This window comes from Carcharodon carcharias, chromosome 7 (genome assembly GCF_017639515.1).
Source record: "Carcharodon carcharias isolate sCarCar2 chromosome 7, sCarCar2.pri, whole genome shotgun sequence".
Taxonomy (NCBI): Eukaryota; Metazoa; Chordata; class Chondrichthyes; order Lamniformes; family Lamnidae; genus Carcharodon; species Carcharodon carcharias.
The window spans coordinates 17,228,861-17,243,470 of NC_054473.1; the positions used below are offsets into that span (position 1 = coordinate 17,228,861).

A 14,610-nucleotide genomic window follows, 5' to 3' on the forward strand; every position below is an offset into this window, starting at 1 on the left:
CTCTTTTCTTCTCCGCCGATGCTGCCAGACCTGCTGAGTTTTTCCAGGTAATTCTGTTTTTGTTTTGGATTTCCAGCATCCGCAGTTTTTTTGTTTTTATCTCCGCAAAAGGCAGGACTTTACTGTACAGTGATTTTGGTTCTCCTCCACCCACCCTAGTCTTTAGATCCTCTTCCATTGTATGTTCACTTACAGTTCCAGGAAAATGAAATATTCCTTGCGCGTTTCAAAGACGTCCACCAGCTGTAATATGTTTGGATGCTTCACCCTGGAAGAGAGAACAAGGCGTTTCAAAATTGGCTGCAGAAGCAAAAAGGCGATTCAGAGACTGAGAAAGGGCAACAAAAGCATTAATAATGACGATAACTGTAAACCTCTGACACATCTGGCTGGTCTTTCACTAGGACATGGCTTCAAGATTTAACTGAGCTAAGTATGCCCTCTGGATTTAGGAGACACACTTGCCCGCCAGGTGCACCTGTTTAAAGTTTACTGCTGAAAGATGGATTCCATGGGCTGGTTTTGAAGTATATGTCCATGTCTTCAATGATCAGACAAATGGCGGAAAGCAAGCTTCAAACCCTGCCCGCACCAATGCTACTTAAAAGATTAACCCGCATTTCATTTAAGTAACCACCACCTTTTTGGTTGGCTGGCCTCTTGAGTCCTATGAACCCAACATAAACTACCTCTCTCTAGTTTTACTTAGCCATAAATTCATTAATTGTGTTAATCTGGACCTGAAAGTATCTGTGTTCTCGGACCTGCATTTCAATTGATTTATAATGAGCACTCTGTTGGGTAGAGGTGGCCCAAAATCTCCACTTTTTTGCAGGAATACCAAAGAGAAATATAAATTGGTACTACTTCCTATGAGTGGCAACATATAAAGGGGTGGGAGGAAGCAGTGCCAATTTATATTTCTCTTTGGTATTCCTGCGAAAGAGTGGAGATTTTGGGCCAAGTTTATTATTTGGAAAAGTCACCTGCTTCAAGTCTATACTAACAACCCTGAGTTCCAGTGGACACAAAACATGCTGCCAGTCTACAGAACGGTTTCAATATTCAGATCTCTGTATCTAGACCCTCCTGTGAGATCACCTGTCACTTCCCAGAGCCACTTTGGTCACCTCAATGAAGTCAAGCCAGCTATGTTTAGTACTTACATGTTAAATTATTTCTCACATTTGTTTTTATTTATGGGCATTGCTGGCAATACCAGTATTTATTGGCCATCCCTAATTTGTTGCCCAGCCCTAATTGCCCTTGGGAAGGTGGTGGTGAGCTGCCTTCTTGAACCACTGCTGTCCATGATACACCCACAGTGTTCTTAATAAGGGAATTTTAGGATTTTGACTCAGTGACAGTGAAGGAATGGGGATATTGTTCCAGGTCAGGATGGTGTGTGACTTGGAGTGGAACTTGTAGGTGGTTGTGTTCCCATGTGTCTGCTGCCCTTGTTCTTCTAGGTGGTGTGAAATCGGGGGGGGGGGGTGGGTCAGTGATGATTTGAAACATACGAATTAGGATCAGGAGCAGGTCATATGACCCCTCGAGCCTGCTCCACCATTTGATAAGATCGTGGCTGATCTGATTGTGGCCTCAGCTCTACTTTCCTTTAGCCTTCGACTCACTTGTGTCATGACTGTGGATTACAGCCCCAAATTACTGACCAGCATATTGCACTTTTAAGGATGATGTGTGTTTTTAAAAAAGGACATACAAAGAAAGACTAAGAAAAAAATGGCCGAGCATGTAAAGTAACCACTTTCTGGAAAATTCCTCTGTGGATTATACTTGCCCGACTAGTCCAGCGAGAACATGAAATGTTGTACCTAAAAACGTGTCAAGGCCTACTTCAGACAGAGACATTTGAAAGGAAGAGATGAAATGCAAAAGAAGGAACTTTAATCACTTGTGGTTGTGGAGACAATAGAGACTGATTACCATATCCCAGCAGAAACCATCTCCTGTTGAATTATATATCAGAATGTGGAAATGATCTGAATTGTAAGAAAACGGACTCTAGTGAAAGACATGTTTATTTTTTTCCCTTACAGAAATACACAAGGAAAGGGATTAAAAAGCTAACTGCAGACCTGATCTGTGTGTTCTAGTTCTGGCATGCTAGTGTGTGCTAGTGAGAGTCACAGCAGGAGAAAATTCCACAGATCCACCACCCTTTAAGAGAAAGAATTAAAAAAAATAATCATTTTATGGATTATGGGCCTTGCTGGCTGGGCCAGCATTTATTACCCATCCCTAATTGCCCTTCAGAAGGTGATGGTGAGTTGCCTTCTTGAACTGCTGCAGTCCATGTGGTGTAGGTACACCCACAGTGCTGTTAAGAAGGGAGTTCCAGGGTTTTGACCCAGCGACAGTGAAGGAATGGTGATATATTTCCAAGTCAGGCTGGTGAGTGGCTTGGAGGGGAACTTCCAGGTGATGGTATTCCCATGTATCTGCTGACCTTGTCATTTTAGATGGTAGCAGTTGCGGGTTTGGAAGGTGCTGTCTAAGGAGCCTTGGTGAGTTCCTGCAGTGCATCTTGTAGATGGTACACACTGCTGCAACTGTTCGTCGGTGGTGGAGAGAGTGAACATTTGTGGATTTGGTGCCAATCAAGCGGGCTACTTTGTCCTGGATGGTGTCAAGCTTCTTGAGTGTTGTTGAAGCTGTACTCATCCAAGCAAGTGCAGAGTATTCCATTACACTCTTGATGGCCTGGTATGTTCCCCACTCTACCATTACAACCAAGCCAGGGCATCAACCCTGGTTCAATGAAGACTGAAGGAGGGCATGTCAGGAGCAGGACCAGGAATAACTAAAAATAAGGTGTCAACTGGTGAAGATACAACAGCACTACCTACATGCCAAACAGCATAAGCAGCAAACGGTAGACAGAGCTAAGCGATTCCACAACCAATGAATCAGATCTAAGCTCTGCAGTCCTGCCACATCCAGTCATGAGTGGAGGAGGAGGAGGCTCCAAAAATGTCTCCATCCTCAATGATGGGGGAGCCATCAATGCAAAAGATAAGGCTGAAGCATTCACAACAATCTTCAGCCAGAAGTACTGAGTGGACGATCCATCTCAGCCTTCCCCTGAAGTCCTCAGCTTCATAGATGCCAGGCTTCAGCCAATTCAATTCTCTCCATGTGATATCAAGAAACGGCAGAAGGCATTGGATACTGCAAAGGCTTTGGGCCCTGACAATATTCTGGCAATTGTACTGAAGACTTGTGCTCCTGAACTTGCTGTGCCCCTAGCCAAGCTCTTCCAGTGCAGCTACAATGCTGGCATCTACCTGGCTATGTGGAAAATTGCCCAGGTATGTCCTGTACACAAAAAGCAGGACAAATCCAACCCAGCCAATTAGCACCCAATCAGTCTACTCTGGATCATGAGTAAAGTGATGGAAGGGGTCATCAACCATACTATCGAATGGCACTTGCTTAGCAATAACCTGCTCACTGATGCTCAGTTTGGGTCCAGCCTGGGTCACTCAGCCTTGCTTCCAGGAGGAACAAAACAGCTGAACTCCAGACATGAGGTGAAAGTGATTGTCCTTGACATCAAGGCAGCATTTGATCAAGCGTGCCATCAAAGAGCCCTAGTAAAACTGGAGTCAATGGGAATCAGGGGGAAAACTCTCCACTGGTTGGAGTCATACCTAGCACAAAAGAAGATGGTTGTGGTTGTTGGAGGTCAATCATCTCAGTTCCAGGACATCACTGCACCAGATCACCCATTCAGACACTGAAGCAGTCCATGTCCAGGACAATATCCAGGCTTGGGCTGACAAGTGGCAAGTAACATTCGTGCCACACATGTGCCAGGCAATGGCCATCTCCAACAAGAGAGAATCCAACCGCTGCCCCTTGACATTCAATAACATTAGCATCGCTGAATCTCCCACTATCAACATCCTGGGGCTTACCACTGACCAGAAGCTGAACTGGACTACACATAAGAAATAAGAACATAAGAAATAGGAACAGGAGTAGACCATTCAGCCCCTCGAACTTGCTCCTCCATTCAATAAGCTCATGGCTGATCTTTTTGTGTTTCGATTTCTACGTTCCCATTTAACCCTGATAACCTTTGATTCCTTTGCATAACAAGAATCTATCTACCTCTGCACTGAAAATATTCAATGACTCCGCCTCCACCACCTTCTGAGGCAGAGAATTCCAAAGTCGCACAGCCCTCTGAAAGAAAAAAAATTCTCTTAACCTCTATCCTAAAAAGGTGACCCCTAATTTTAAAACAGTGCCCCCTAGTTCTGGACTCACCCACAAGAGGAAACATCCTTCCATGTCTACCTTGTCAAGGCCATTCAGGAACTTGTATACTTCAATCAAATCACCTCTCACTCTTCAAAACTCCAGAGGAAACAAGCCCAGTGTGTCGGACATTTCCTCATAAGACAACCCACTCATTCCAGGTATCAACCGAGTAAACCTCCTTTGAACCGCCTCCAATGCATTTACATCCTTCCTTAAATAAGGAGACCAAAACTGCACACAGTATTCGAGATGCAGTCTCACCATGCCCTATATAGCTGAAGCATAACATCCTTACTTTTATGTTCAATCCCTCTTGCAATAAAGGATAGCATTTCATTAATCTTCTTACTTGCTGTATTCTAACCTTTTGTGACTCATATACTAGAACGCCTAGATCCCTCTGCATCTCAGAATAATGCAGCCGTTGTCCATTTATGTAATACTCTGCTTTTTTGTTCTTCCTGCCAAAGTGAACAACTTCATGTTTTCCCACATTAAACTCCATTTGCCAGATCCTTGCGCACTCACTCAACCTATCTACATCCATCTGCAACCTCCTCATGTCCTCTTCACAACATACTTTCCTACTTATATTTGTGTCATCTGCAAATTTAGCTACCATGTCTTGGCTCCCCTCATCTAAGTCATTGATGTATATTGTAAAAGGTTAAGGCCCCAGTACAGACCCCTGTGGGACTCCACTCATCACATCCTGCCAATCAGAAAAAGACCCATTTATACATACTCTCTGCTTTCTGCCAGCCAGCCAATCTTCTATTCATGCTAATATGTTACTCACTCCACCATGTGCTTTTATTTTCCGTAATAATCTTTGATGTGGCACCTTACCAAATGCCTTCTGGAAATCCAAGTACAGTATGTGTATAGGCTCCCCTTTATCCACTGTGCATGTTACTCCTTCAAAAAACTCCAATAAATTGGTTAAACATGATTTTCCTTTCACGAAACCATGCTGACTCTTCCCTATTGCCATGAGCTCTTTCAAGTGCCCAGCTATAATCTCGTTAATGATCAATTCTAATAACTTCCCATGTCAGGCGTCAAGCTAACTGGCCTATAGGTTCCTGTTTTCTGCCTCGCTCCCTTCTTGATTAGAGGGGTTATATTTTCTACTTTCCAATCTGATGGAACCTTTCCAGAATCTAGCGAATTTTGGAAAATTAACACCAGCGCTTCAACTGCCTCATTAGCCACCTCTTTTAAGACCCTAGGATGTAATCTGTCAGCACCTGGAGCCTTGCCAGCCCGCAGCTCCATTAATTTGCTCAGCACTGTTTCCCTAGTGATTTCAATTTCACCAAGTTCCTTTCTCCTGTTCGCCTCCTGATTTGCAGCTATTACTGGAATGTTTTTTGCACCCTCTACAGTGAACACAGAAGCAAAGTATTTGTTCATTTCCTCCACCATTTCCTTATTATCTACTATTAACTCCCCACTGTCACTCTCTAGAGGACCAAGTTTACTTAATCTTTTCCTTTTTAAATACCTGTATAAACCCTTGCTATCTGTTTATGCATTTCTAGCTGGCTTCCTCTCATACTCTTCTTCCTCCTGATTAACCTTTTTGTCACTCCTTGCTATTCTTTATATTCTGTCCAATCATCTGTCCTGCCACTCATCTTTGTGCAGTTGTATGCTTTTTCCTTAAGTTTGATGCTTTCCTTAACATCTTTAGTTAGCCACAGACGGTGGGTCCTCCCCTTAGAATTTTTCTTTATAGTTAGAATGAACTTATCCTGAATACTCTGAAATATCCCCAAGAATGTCTGCCACTGCTTCTCTATTGGTCTATCCTCTAGCCTAGTTTCCCAGTTCACTTCAGCTAGTCCAGCTTTCATCCCCACATAGTTGCCCTTATTTAATTTTAAGATATTTGTCTTAGACGTGCTCTTCTCTTTTTCAAACTGGATGTAAAATTCAATCATATTGGGGTTGCTGCTACCAAGGGGTATCTTTAAACTGAGGTCATTAATTAATCCTGTCACGTTACAAAATAACAAGTCTAATATAACCTGCTCTCTGGCTGGTTCAAGAACATGCTGTTCTAAGAAACCATCTCGAAAACATTCTATGAAATTTTCATCCAGATTACTACTGCCAATCTGATTTTTCCAGTTTATGTGTAGTTTAAAATCACTCATGATTATTACTCTTTATCACAAGCACACAATATTTTCTCTTGCATGCTTTGTCCTGTGCTATGGCTACTGTTAGGGGGCCAGCAGATCACTCCCACTAATGACTTTTCCCCCTACTATTCCTCATCTCCACCCAAACCGATCCTACATCCTGATCTCCTGAACCAAGGTCATCTCTAACCATTGCACCAACACCCTCTTTGATTAACAGTGCTACCCCTCCACCTTTACCTAGCTTCCTATTCTTCTTAAATATCATAAACCCTTCAATATTAAGGACCCAACTTTTGTCATCCTGCAGCCACGTCTCCATAATTGCCATCAGATCAATTTATTATCTTCAATGTGGGCCATCAATTCATTTACTTTGTTATGAATGCTTCATGCATTCAGATAGAGAGCCTTCAGTTTTGTCTTTTTGTTACCTTTGTAACATTTAGTCTTGACTGTGATGTATTCTTCGGTTTTTTCTCTCTATCCCTTCCTGCCATTCTCTGACCCTCATTTCTCATATTACTATTTTGATCTCCTATCTTGACTCTACATCTTGAATTGCCACCTCTACCCAAATATGATCCCTCACCCCTTTTGTTTAGTTTAAAGCCCTCTCTACTTCCCTAGTTACGTAATTTGCAAGAACACTCATCCCAGCACATGAGTGTCCCAGTAAGGTTCAGGTGTAGACTATCCCAGCATTACAACACCCACTTTCCCCAGGACTGATACCAGTGCCCCACAAACCAGAACCCACTTCTCCCACACCAAGTCTTTGAGCCATGCATTTGTTTCTCTAATCTTATTTGTCCTATGCCAATTTACGTATGGCTCAGGGAATAATCCAAAGATTATTACCTTTGAGGTTCTGTTTCTTAATTTGGTACCTAGACCCTCATACTGACTTTGCAGAACTTCTTTCCTGGTTCTACCTATGTCATTGGTACCTAAATGGACCACAACAACTGGATCCTCCCCCTCCCACTGCAAGTTCCTCTCCAGCCCTGAGCAGATGTCCCAAACCCTGGCACTGGGCTAGCAACATAGTTGCCTGGACTCTCACTCTTTGCTTCAGAGAACAGTGTCAATCCCCCTCAGTATACTATCCCCTACTACCACTACATTCCCTTTTGCCGCCCCCCCCCCCCCCTCCCAGCTTGAATGGCTCCCTGTACCACAGTGCCATGGCCAGCCAGCTCTTCCACCTTGCAGACTTTACTTTCATCCACACAGGTTGTGAGCACCTCAAACCTGTTTGCAAGTTACCAGTCTGCTCAGTTCCATTACCTGCCTCACTGACAGTCACATCCTCCTGTCCCTCACTGCTGACCAAAGCAGATGACCCTATTCTAAGAGGTATGGCTGTCTTCTGGAACAAAATATCCAGGTATTTCTCCCCTTCCTTTATGTTGCACAGTATCTGCATTTCGGCTTCCAGATCAATAATCCTGATTCCGAATTCTGCAAGCTGCTTACACTTCCTGCAGACATGTTTGGCATGGATCACCTTGGCGTTCAAAAGCACCCACATTCCATAGCTGCAACATAACACCTGTCTTGCCATTCTAACTTTATATTTAAATAATGTGTCTACAAGAGCAGGTCAGATGCTCGGAATCCTGCAATGAGTAACTCACCTCCTGACTCCCGAAAGCCTGCAAAGCACATGTCAGGATCCACCCTGAAAGATGTTGTCGAAGGAGTTTTGGCAAGTTGCCGATGTGCACCTTGTAGATGGTACACACTGCTGCTATGGTGCACCAGTTTTGGAGGGAGTGAATGTTTAATGGTGTGGATGGAGTGCAAATCAAGCGGGCTGCTTTGTTTTGGATGGTGTTGAGTGCTGTTGTCTGATTTATACATGTGTGTTATGAGTGATTGATTTTTAAAACATTTTATTGCTCTTTGAACAGTTCTAAGTGAGTGGAGGTGGAGATTTTGTATCTGACATGGTGCTTTGAGGCCTCGCACACCGACTGTTACCAGAAGCAGCCTTCCATTTTGAGAATATGCAATATTCATACCTTCAAAGCAAGCATTGGTGGGGAGGGGGTTAGGGATGGAAGACTGGCTAACTGGGAGGTTGAAAATGGAAGTTTTTTTTTCCTGCCTGGCTCTGTCTTGTGATGTTCTTGTTGTGGTTTTGGCATCAAAGTCTGTCTCTGATCTTCAAAAATCCTCAAACTCAAGAGACTAACAATATCCAGAGACGCTTCTCGACAACTGATGCAGGCTTCATATCAGGAGCTTTTACCATGTTGCGAATTCAGGACAGCATCTTGCCACCAGGTTTATTGTCTCTGCCCGCAATGTTGGCTGGATGTCACTGACTGGGATTACAAAGACTTTTTTTTCTGTGCATGCGCATCGTGTTTTGACACCATGATTGGTCTCTGTTTCAATCCCGCCTTTTTTGATGTTACCAATGTTCTAAGACCTGTTGCCCTGAACTGGTCCTGCACTCTTAGTGGAAAGCGGGTCAGTGCTGGCAGTGGGATAAAGTCAGGAATTTTATATTTGTGAGGCACTGTTGTAATGCAAAAGTAACTTTAGGTCTTTCTCGGATGTCTCCATTCCCTGTAACATTGGTGGAGAGCAAGCTCGCTATTCAAGGGTGCTGTTCCTTGGTGGTTGTGAAGAACTTGAAAATGGTCAAGCTTAAAGCATCAGATCAGAGAGGTTAGAATATCAGCTGCTTGGCAGCAGATGAAAGATAAAAACATCTCTCACTGGTGGGAGAAGTCTACGACACCAACATTGTATTTGGGTATTGCTGATAAAAGGCATTTTGTCAAAGTTTTTCATCTTGCACTCAACAGGACAATTATAAGAATACCATTCAGTGCTTCATTCCTCAGGGCAATGCCTTGACCAAAGAGAGTCAATGCTTGGCAGTTAACTGTCAATCACTATTAACTGTTGCATTCTCCATGGCAATGCCTCTCCCAGTCAGAGTCCACTTGCCACCCAATCAGCACTCTCTTCTCATATGGTATAAGGTTGTTGCTTCCCCTGACATTGCTATTCTTGTGATTGTCCTGATCAGTGCAAGATGAAAAGCTTTGACAAAATGTCTTTTTTCAACTATCTCAAGTTCTGTACTACCAAACAATAATTGTATTTATACAGGAACATAGGAAAATAGAAGATAGGGGCAGAAATAGGCCATTCGGCCCCTCTAGCCTATTCTGCCATTCAGCTAGATCATGGTAGGTCTTCTACCTCAATGTCATTTTCCTGCACTATCCCCATATCCCTTGATACCTTTAATATCTAGAAATCTATTGATGTCTGTCTTGAACTTACTCACTGAATGAGCCTCCACAGTCCCCTGGGGTGGAGAATTCCAATGGTTCACCACCCACTGAGTGAAGAAATTCCTCCTAATCTCAGTCCTAAATGGCCTGCTCCTTATTCTGAGACTGTTTTAGACTCACCAGCCAGGGTGAACATAAGGTGCCTTTAACATCCAGAATATAGTTTTTCAGGAGTGTTATGAAGCAAAATTTGACACCTAAGGATATACTAGGGCAGATGATACAAAACTTGGTCAAAGAGGTAGGTTTTAAGGAGTGTCCCAAAGGAGAAAAGAGGTGGAGAGGTCTAGGGAGGGAATTCCGGTGCCTAAGCACAAAGGCCAGAATTAGAGGAACACGGATATTTTGGAGGGTCATGAGGTGGTGGAGTGGGGGGGGGGGGGTGGGGCAAGGCCATGGACCGATTCTGAAAACAAGGATGAGAATTCTAAAATCAAGGCATAACCTAATGGAGTTGCTTAACCCAGAGCCTTTGTAGGCTAGCGAGCAGACATGCTGTGAGTTAGGACATGGGTGGCAGAATTTTGGATGACATCAAACTTACAGAGGGTAGAATGTGCAACAAGGGTACATAACCTTAACCAAGCTATTCAGGAGAGAAGTTAGGTAACATTTCTTCATTCAAAGGCAAGTGCGTCACTTTTGATAATTTTAAATCTGAAATCAATCGATTTTTTGCTTTTTTTTAATTCAAAATTTTCATGGAATGTAGGCATCATGGCAAGGTCAGCATTTATGGACCATCCCTTGTTCTGAGTAGCTTGTGAGGTCATTTCAGAGGGCAGTTAAGAATCAATTGCATTGCTGTGTGTTTGGAGTTATATGTAGACCAGGCCAGTTAAGGATGGCAGATTTCCTTCCCTAAAGCAACATTAGTGAACCAGGTAGGTCTTTATGACAATCAATGATATTTTCATGGTCACCAATATGAGATTAATTTTCAATTCCATACTTTATTAATTGAATTTAAATTCTACCAGCTGCTGTGGTGGGACTTGAACCCATGTACCCAGAGGATTAGCCTGGGCCTACTAAGATTGCTATTCCAGTGATATTACCACTACACCACTAGGGTATTGAGGGACACAGAGTCAAGGTGGGTAAACGGAGTTAGGATACAGATAAGCCATGATTTTATTGAACGGCAGAAGGGGGCTAACTGACTTGGTCTTGTTTTCATATTACCATGCCAATTAACTGCTCTCACAAAACAATAAATGTGTAAATAAGATTATTAGGATCAAAACAGAAGAAAAAGGTTTGGAGTGCACCTCCAAAACTGGTGCACCATAACAGCATCTACAAGATGCACGTCAGCCACTTGCCAAAACTCCTTTGACAACACCTTTCAGGATGGATCCTGACTTGTGCCTTGTAAATGGTGGACAGGCTTTGGGGATTCAGGAGGTGAGTTATTCATTGCAGGATTCCTAGCCTCTGACAAAGGACTGATCAGGTTGCAATAACTCTGGTACAAACCTATAAGCTATCTATATACCAAGAGTACATAAACAACACCACCCAAATTACACTTACAGGCAATCTGAAAGGTCACTTCACAATGGATTCTAAAAAATTATTGATCAAGGTGTTATTTTCAGCTTAATGTGAAGAAGCAATCTTATTGCTTCAGCCAACTACTAAAACATCAGAATAATGATTCTGTTTTTATTTAAATGCACACATTATTTACATATTCATTAAAATTTAAAAGTTCCTCTGGGCCCTGCTTTGCAGACATGACCAATGATCTTAGAGGGAGCTGCAAAGTGAAGACAAGGAGAGGCCTGGGTATTCAGGGATTCTGGACTGCTCCGTAATTGGGGATATTCAAGAGTGAGATTGCAATGCCTAATTCTTCTTTTCCTGCCTTTGCGATGGGCAGTCTGTATTTCAAGCTGGTCTCGAGCTCATTAAACTCTTCAGAGCTGAGTAACACTCAGGAATGATGACACAGATCGGTACACCAAAGTACTGTGTGGTTGGGACACGCGCAAATCTATGCACAAACACAACATATCCACACAAGACTATGTAGTTTGTCCAAAGTTATTTTGTTTCTGGAGACTGAAGTTACATTAAGAATCTCCAAAGGACAAAATGCAGTCAGCAATTGCATTGTATGAATTGAAACCATATTTTGAAATCCATCTGCTCTCAGAAATAGCATTTAAAAACTCAGACTTGGATTGGAAAGAGAGGGGGCTGGTTATGCCATTAACTGCAGCAGAAAATACATTATTCTGGATGGCTAATGACTCATGTAAAACACTCAAGTTATTTATAGAGCTGAAACAATTTAAATGGTTTTTTTTAACTGAAGCAGTGGCAGAGATTTTGAGGAATCGTTAACATGTTTGTTATAGAAACCCTAATCTAAGATAACTTTAAACAATTGCCTGCAAACAGAGTACTGAGTTACGTTCGGAAGTGGTACATGACCCTGTCTAACCTTACCTTTTCCCAAAGAATGAATAATGGAGCAAAGCATTGTAAAAAAAGAACTGTGCAGAGCAGTGCAATTCAAACACAAATAGGTAAGTTAAACAGTGAGTCAGTGCAGAGCTGCTTTGGAAAAAAAAAACGGTGAAAGAGCTTTGGAAGTGAGATTGCTGAGTGACTGCTAAGGATGCGAAATCACTGCTGTGACCAATATCTTTAATACTTGAGGGTCAGAGATTGAGACTAGGACCAATGACTCCTGAAGCAGTTACAGAAATATGGAGACCCGAGGTCACGGAGTGATTGAACATGAGGATGTTGGCTTTTATTGCAATGGGATTGGAGGACAGGAATAAGGAAGCCATGTTACAGTTGGACAGAACTTTGGCGAGACCACACCTGATCTCCATATCTCAGGAAGGATATACTCACATTGGAGGCAGTGCAAAGGGTTCAATAAATTGGTTCCTTGTATTAGAGGGTTGTTCTATGATGAGAGGATTTGTAAATTGGGCCTATACACTCTGGAGTTTAGAAGAATGAGAGGTGACCTCATTGCAACATAAAAGATTCTGAAGGGGCTTGATAGATTTGACACGGAGAGGTTGTTTCCCCTGGCTGGGGAATCTAGAACATGGGGTTACAGTCACAGGATAAGGACTGAGTGAGAAGAAATTTCTTTACTCAAAGAGTTGTGAATCTTTGTAACTCTCTACCCCAGAAGATTGTGGTTGCTCTGCCATATTTAAGGTGGGAAAGTGGAGTTGAGGCAGATCAATCATGATTATAATGAATGGCACAGGAGGCTCGAGGGGCTGTATGGCGTACTCCTGCACTTATTTTTTTGAATTCTTATGTTTTTCTGTTCTTAATTGCTAATACAAAGGTCTGGCAGACATAATCCATAATGATTTAAAGTCTCAAACCTAACTCTCGGCCTCTACACCAATAGGTTGAGTACTGAGGTGTCCATCATGTTCAATAAGCCTGTTTTGCTTAGCTCAGTTGTATGCCAGTTTGAAAGCATTTTTGGCTAAGGGTCAGAAAGTCATAGGTTCATGTCCCACTCCAACAAAAAAAACAAAACTGACTTCTAGTGCAGTATTATTAAAAGTGCTGTCCCTAAAATGAGATATCAAAGACGCATCTGCTTGTTCCTGTAGTTCAAGTAGATGTTAAGGATTTCATAGCATTGTTCAAAATAACAGTACTCCCCTGGTGTCCTGGCCAACATTTCTTCGTTAACCGGCACCACCAAAAGCAGATCAGCTGGTCAGTCATCTAAATGCTGTTAGTCAGAGCTTGCTATGTGCAAACCTGTGCTACTCTGCATGCCACTACCACAGACCATCTCCTGCTGATTCCCACTGATCTGCCTGAGAATAGAACAGTGGGCTTCTAAGAGGTGTCGGAATCCTTCTCACGTAAGTTCTTCCATTGCGACATTTCTGAAAATGAAGGCAGGCATCCCTGGAAAGCAGAATGATTAACATAATAGGAAGTGACCTTTGAGTAGAATGGATCCCCAGTGATTATCCTTTAAATAATGCAGCCACACTGCACTTTAACACACTGACAAAAAGTGATGATTGGGATCTTTCCCCAACTCATTAGTGAACTGTCAAAATGCTCCTGTGTGCTGGAATTGCCTCAGTGGTAACTTTGTGCCTACACAGAGTTGCCTTCACAACCCTTCACCCCGAAGACTCCAATCCTGAGCCACTAGTATCTTCTTTGCATTCCGTATTTTGAATAAAATGTAACCATATTAATACCAAAGTGTACGTTAGACATTGAAAGAATCGAACACACACACACACAAAATATATCTTATATATAGGTTGAATGGGACTGTCAACACAACCACAACTTGCATTTATACAGCACCTTGTGTAACAGTTAAAACATCCCAAGGTGCTTCACAGGAATGTCATCAGACAAAAGTTGACATGACCCCCAAAGGAGGAGATAATAGCACAGGTGACTGTAAGCTTGGTCACGCCGGAAGGTTTTAAAGGAGCAGAGATTGAGAGAGGGAATTAGGGCAGCTGAAGGCAATGCTACCAATCGTGTGGCCAAGGAATCTGGGGCTATGCAAGAGGTCAGAATTGGAAGAATGCAGAGCTCTTGGAAGGATGCAGGGCTTGGATGAGCTACAGAGATATGGAGGGGCAAGGCAGGGTGATACTTGAATGCAAGGATGAGAATCATTAATCTAAAAGGTCTGGTAGAATCATCTGTTCATAACATCCTGGTTAAAATAAACTTTATTTTGGACTAATCATTGTGATGAAAAGTAAAGGATGTGAACAGATCTAAAAAGGGAAGGTCCCTGTTAGCATTTTCTTGATCCTAAGATTAGTAGTGCCCTTAGAGGTAGTTGCAGCCCAGGGTACAGTATATTGATA

At 42.6% G+C, this 14,610-nt stretch overlaps 1 protein-coding gene across 2 annotated transcripts in view; it reads right to left on the reverse strand.

The window, feature by feature from the left end:
• LOC121280172 (caM kinase-like vesicle-associated protein) overlaps positions 1-14,610 on the reverse strand; it is a 158,142-nt gene that overhangs the window by 62,168 nt on the left and 81,364 nt on the right. For both annotated transcript variants that reach the window (XM_041191889.1, XM_041191888.1), the window contains one exon: positions 194-268. In XM_041191889.1, coding sequence (XP_041047823.1) covers positions 194-268 — 75 coding nt within the window. The remainder of the gene's footprint in view (positions 1-193; positions 269-14,610) is intronic.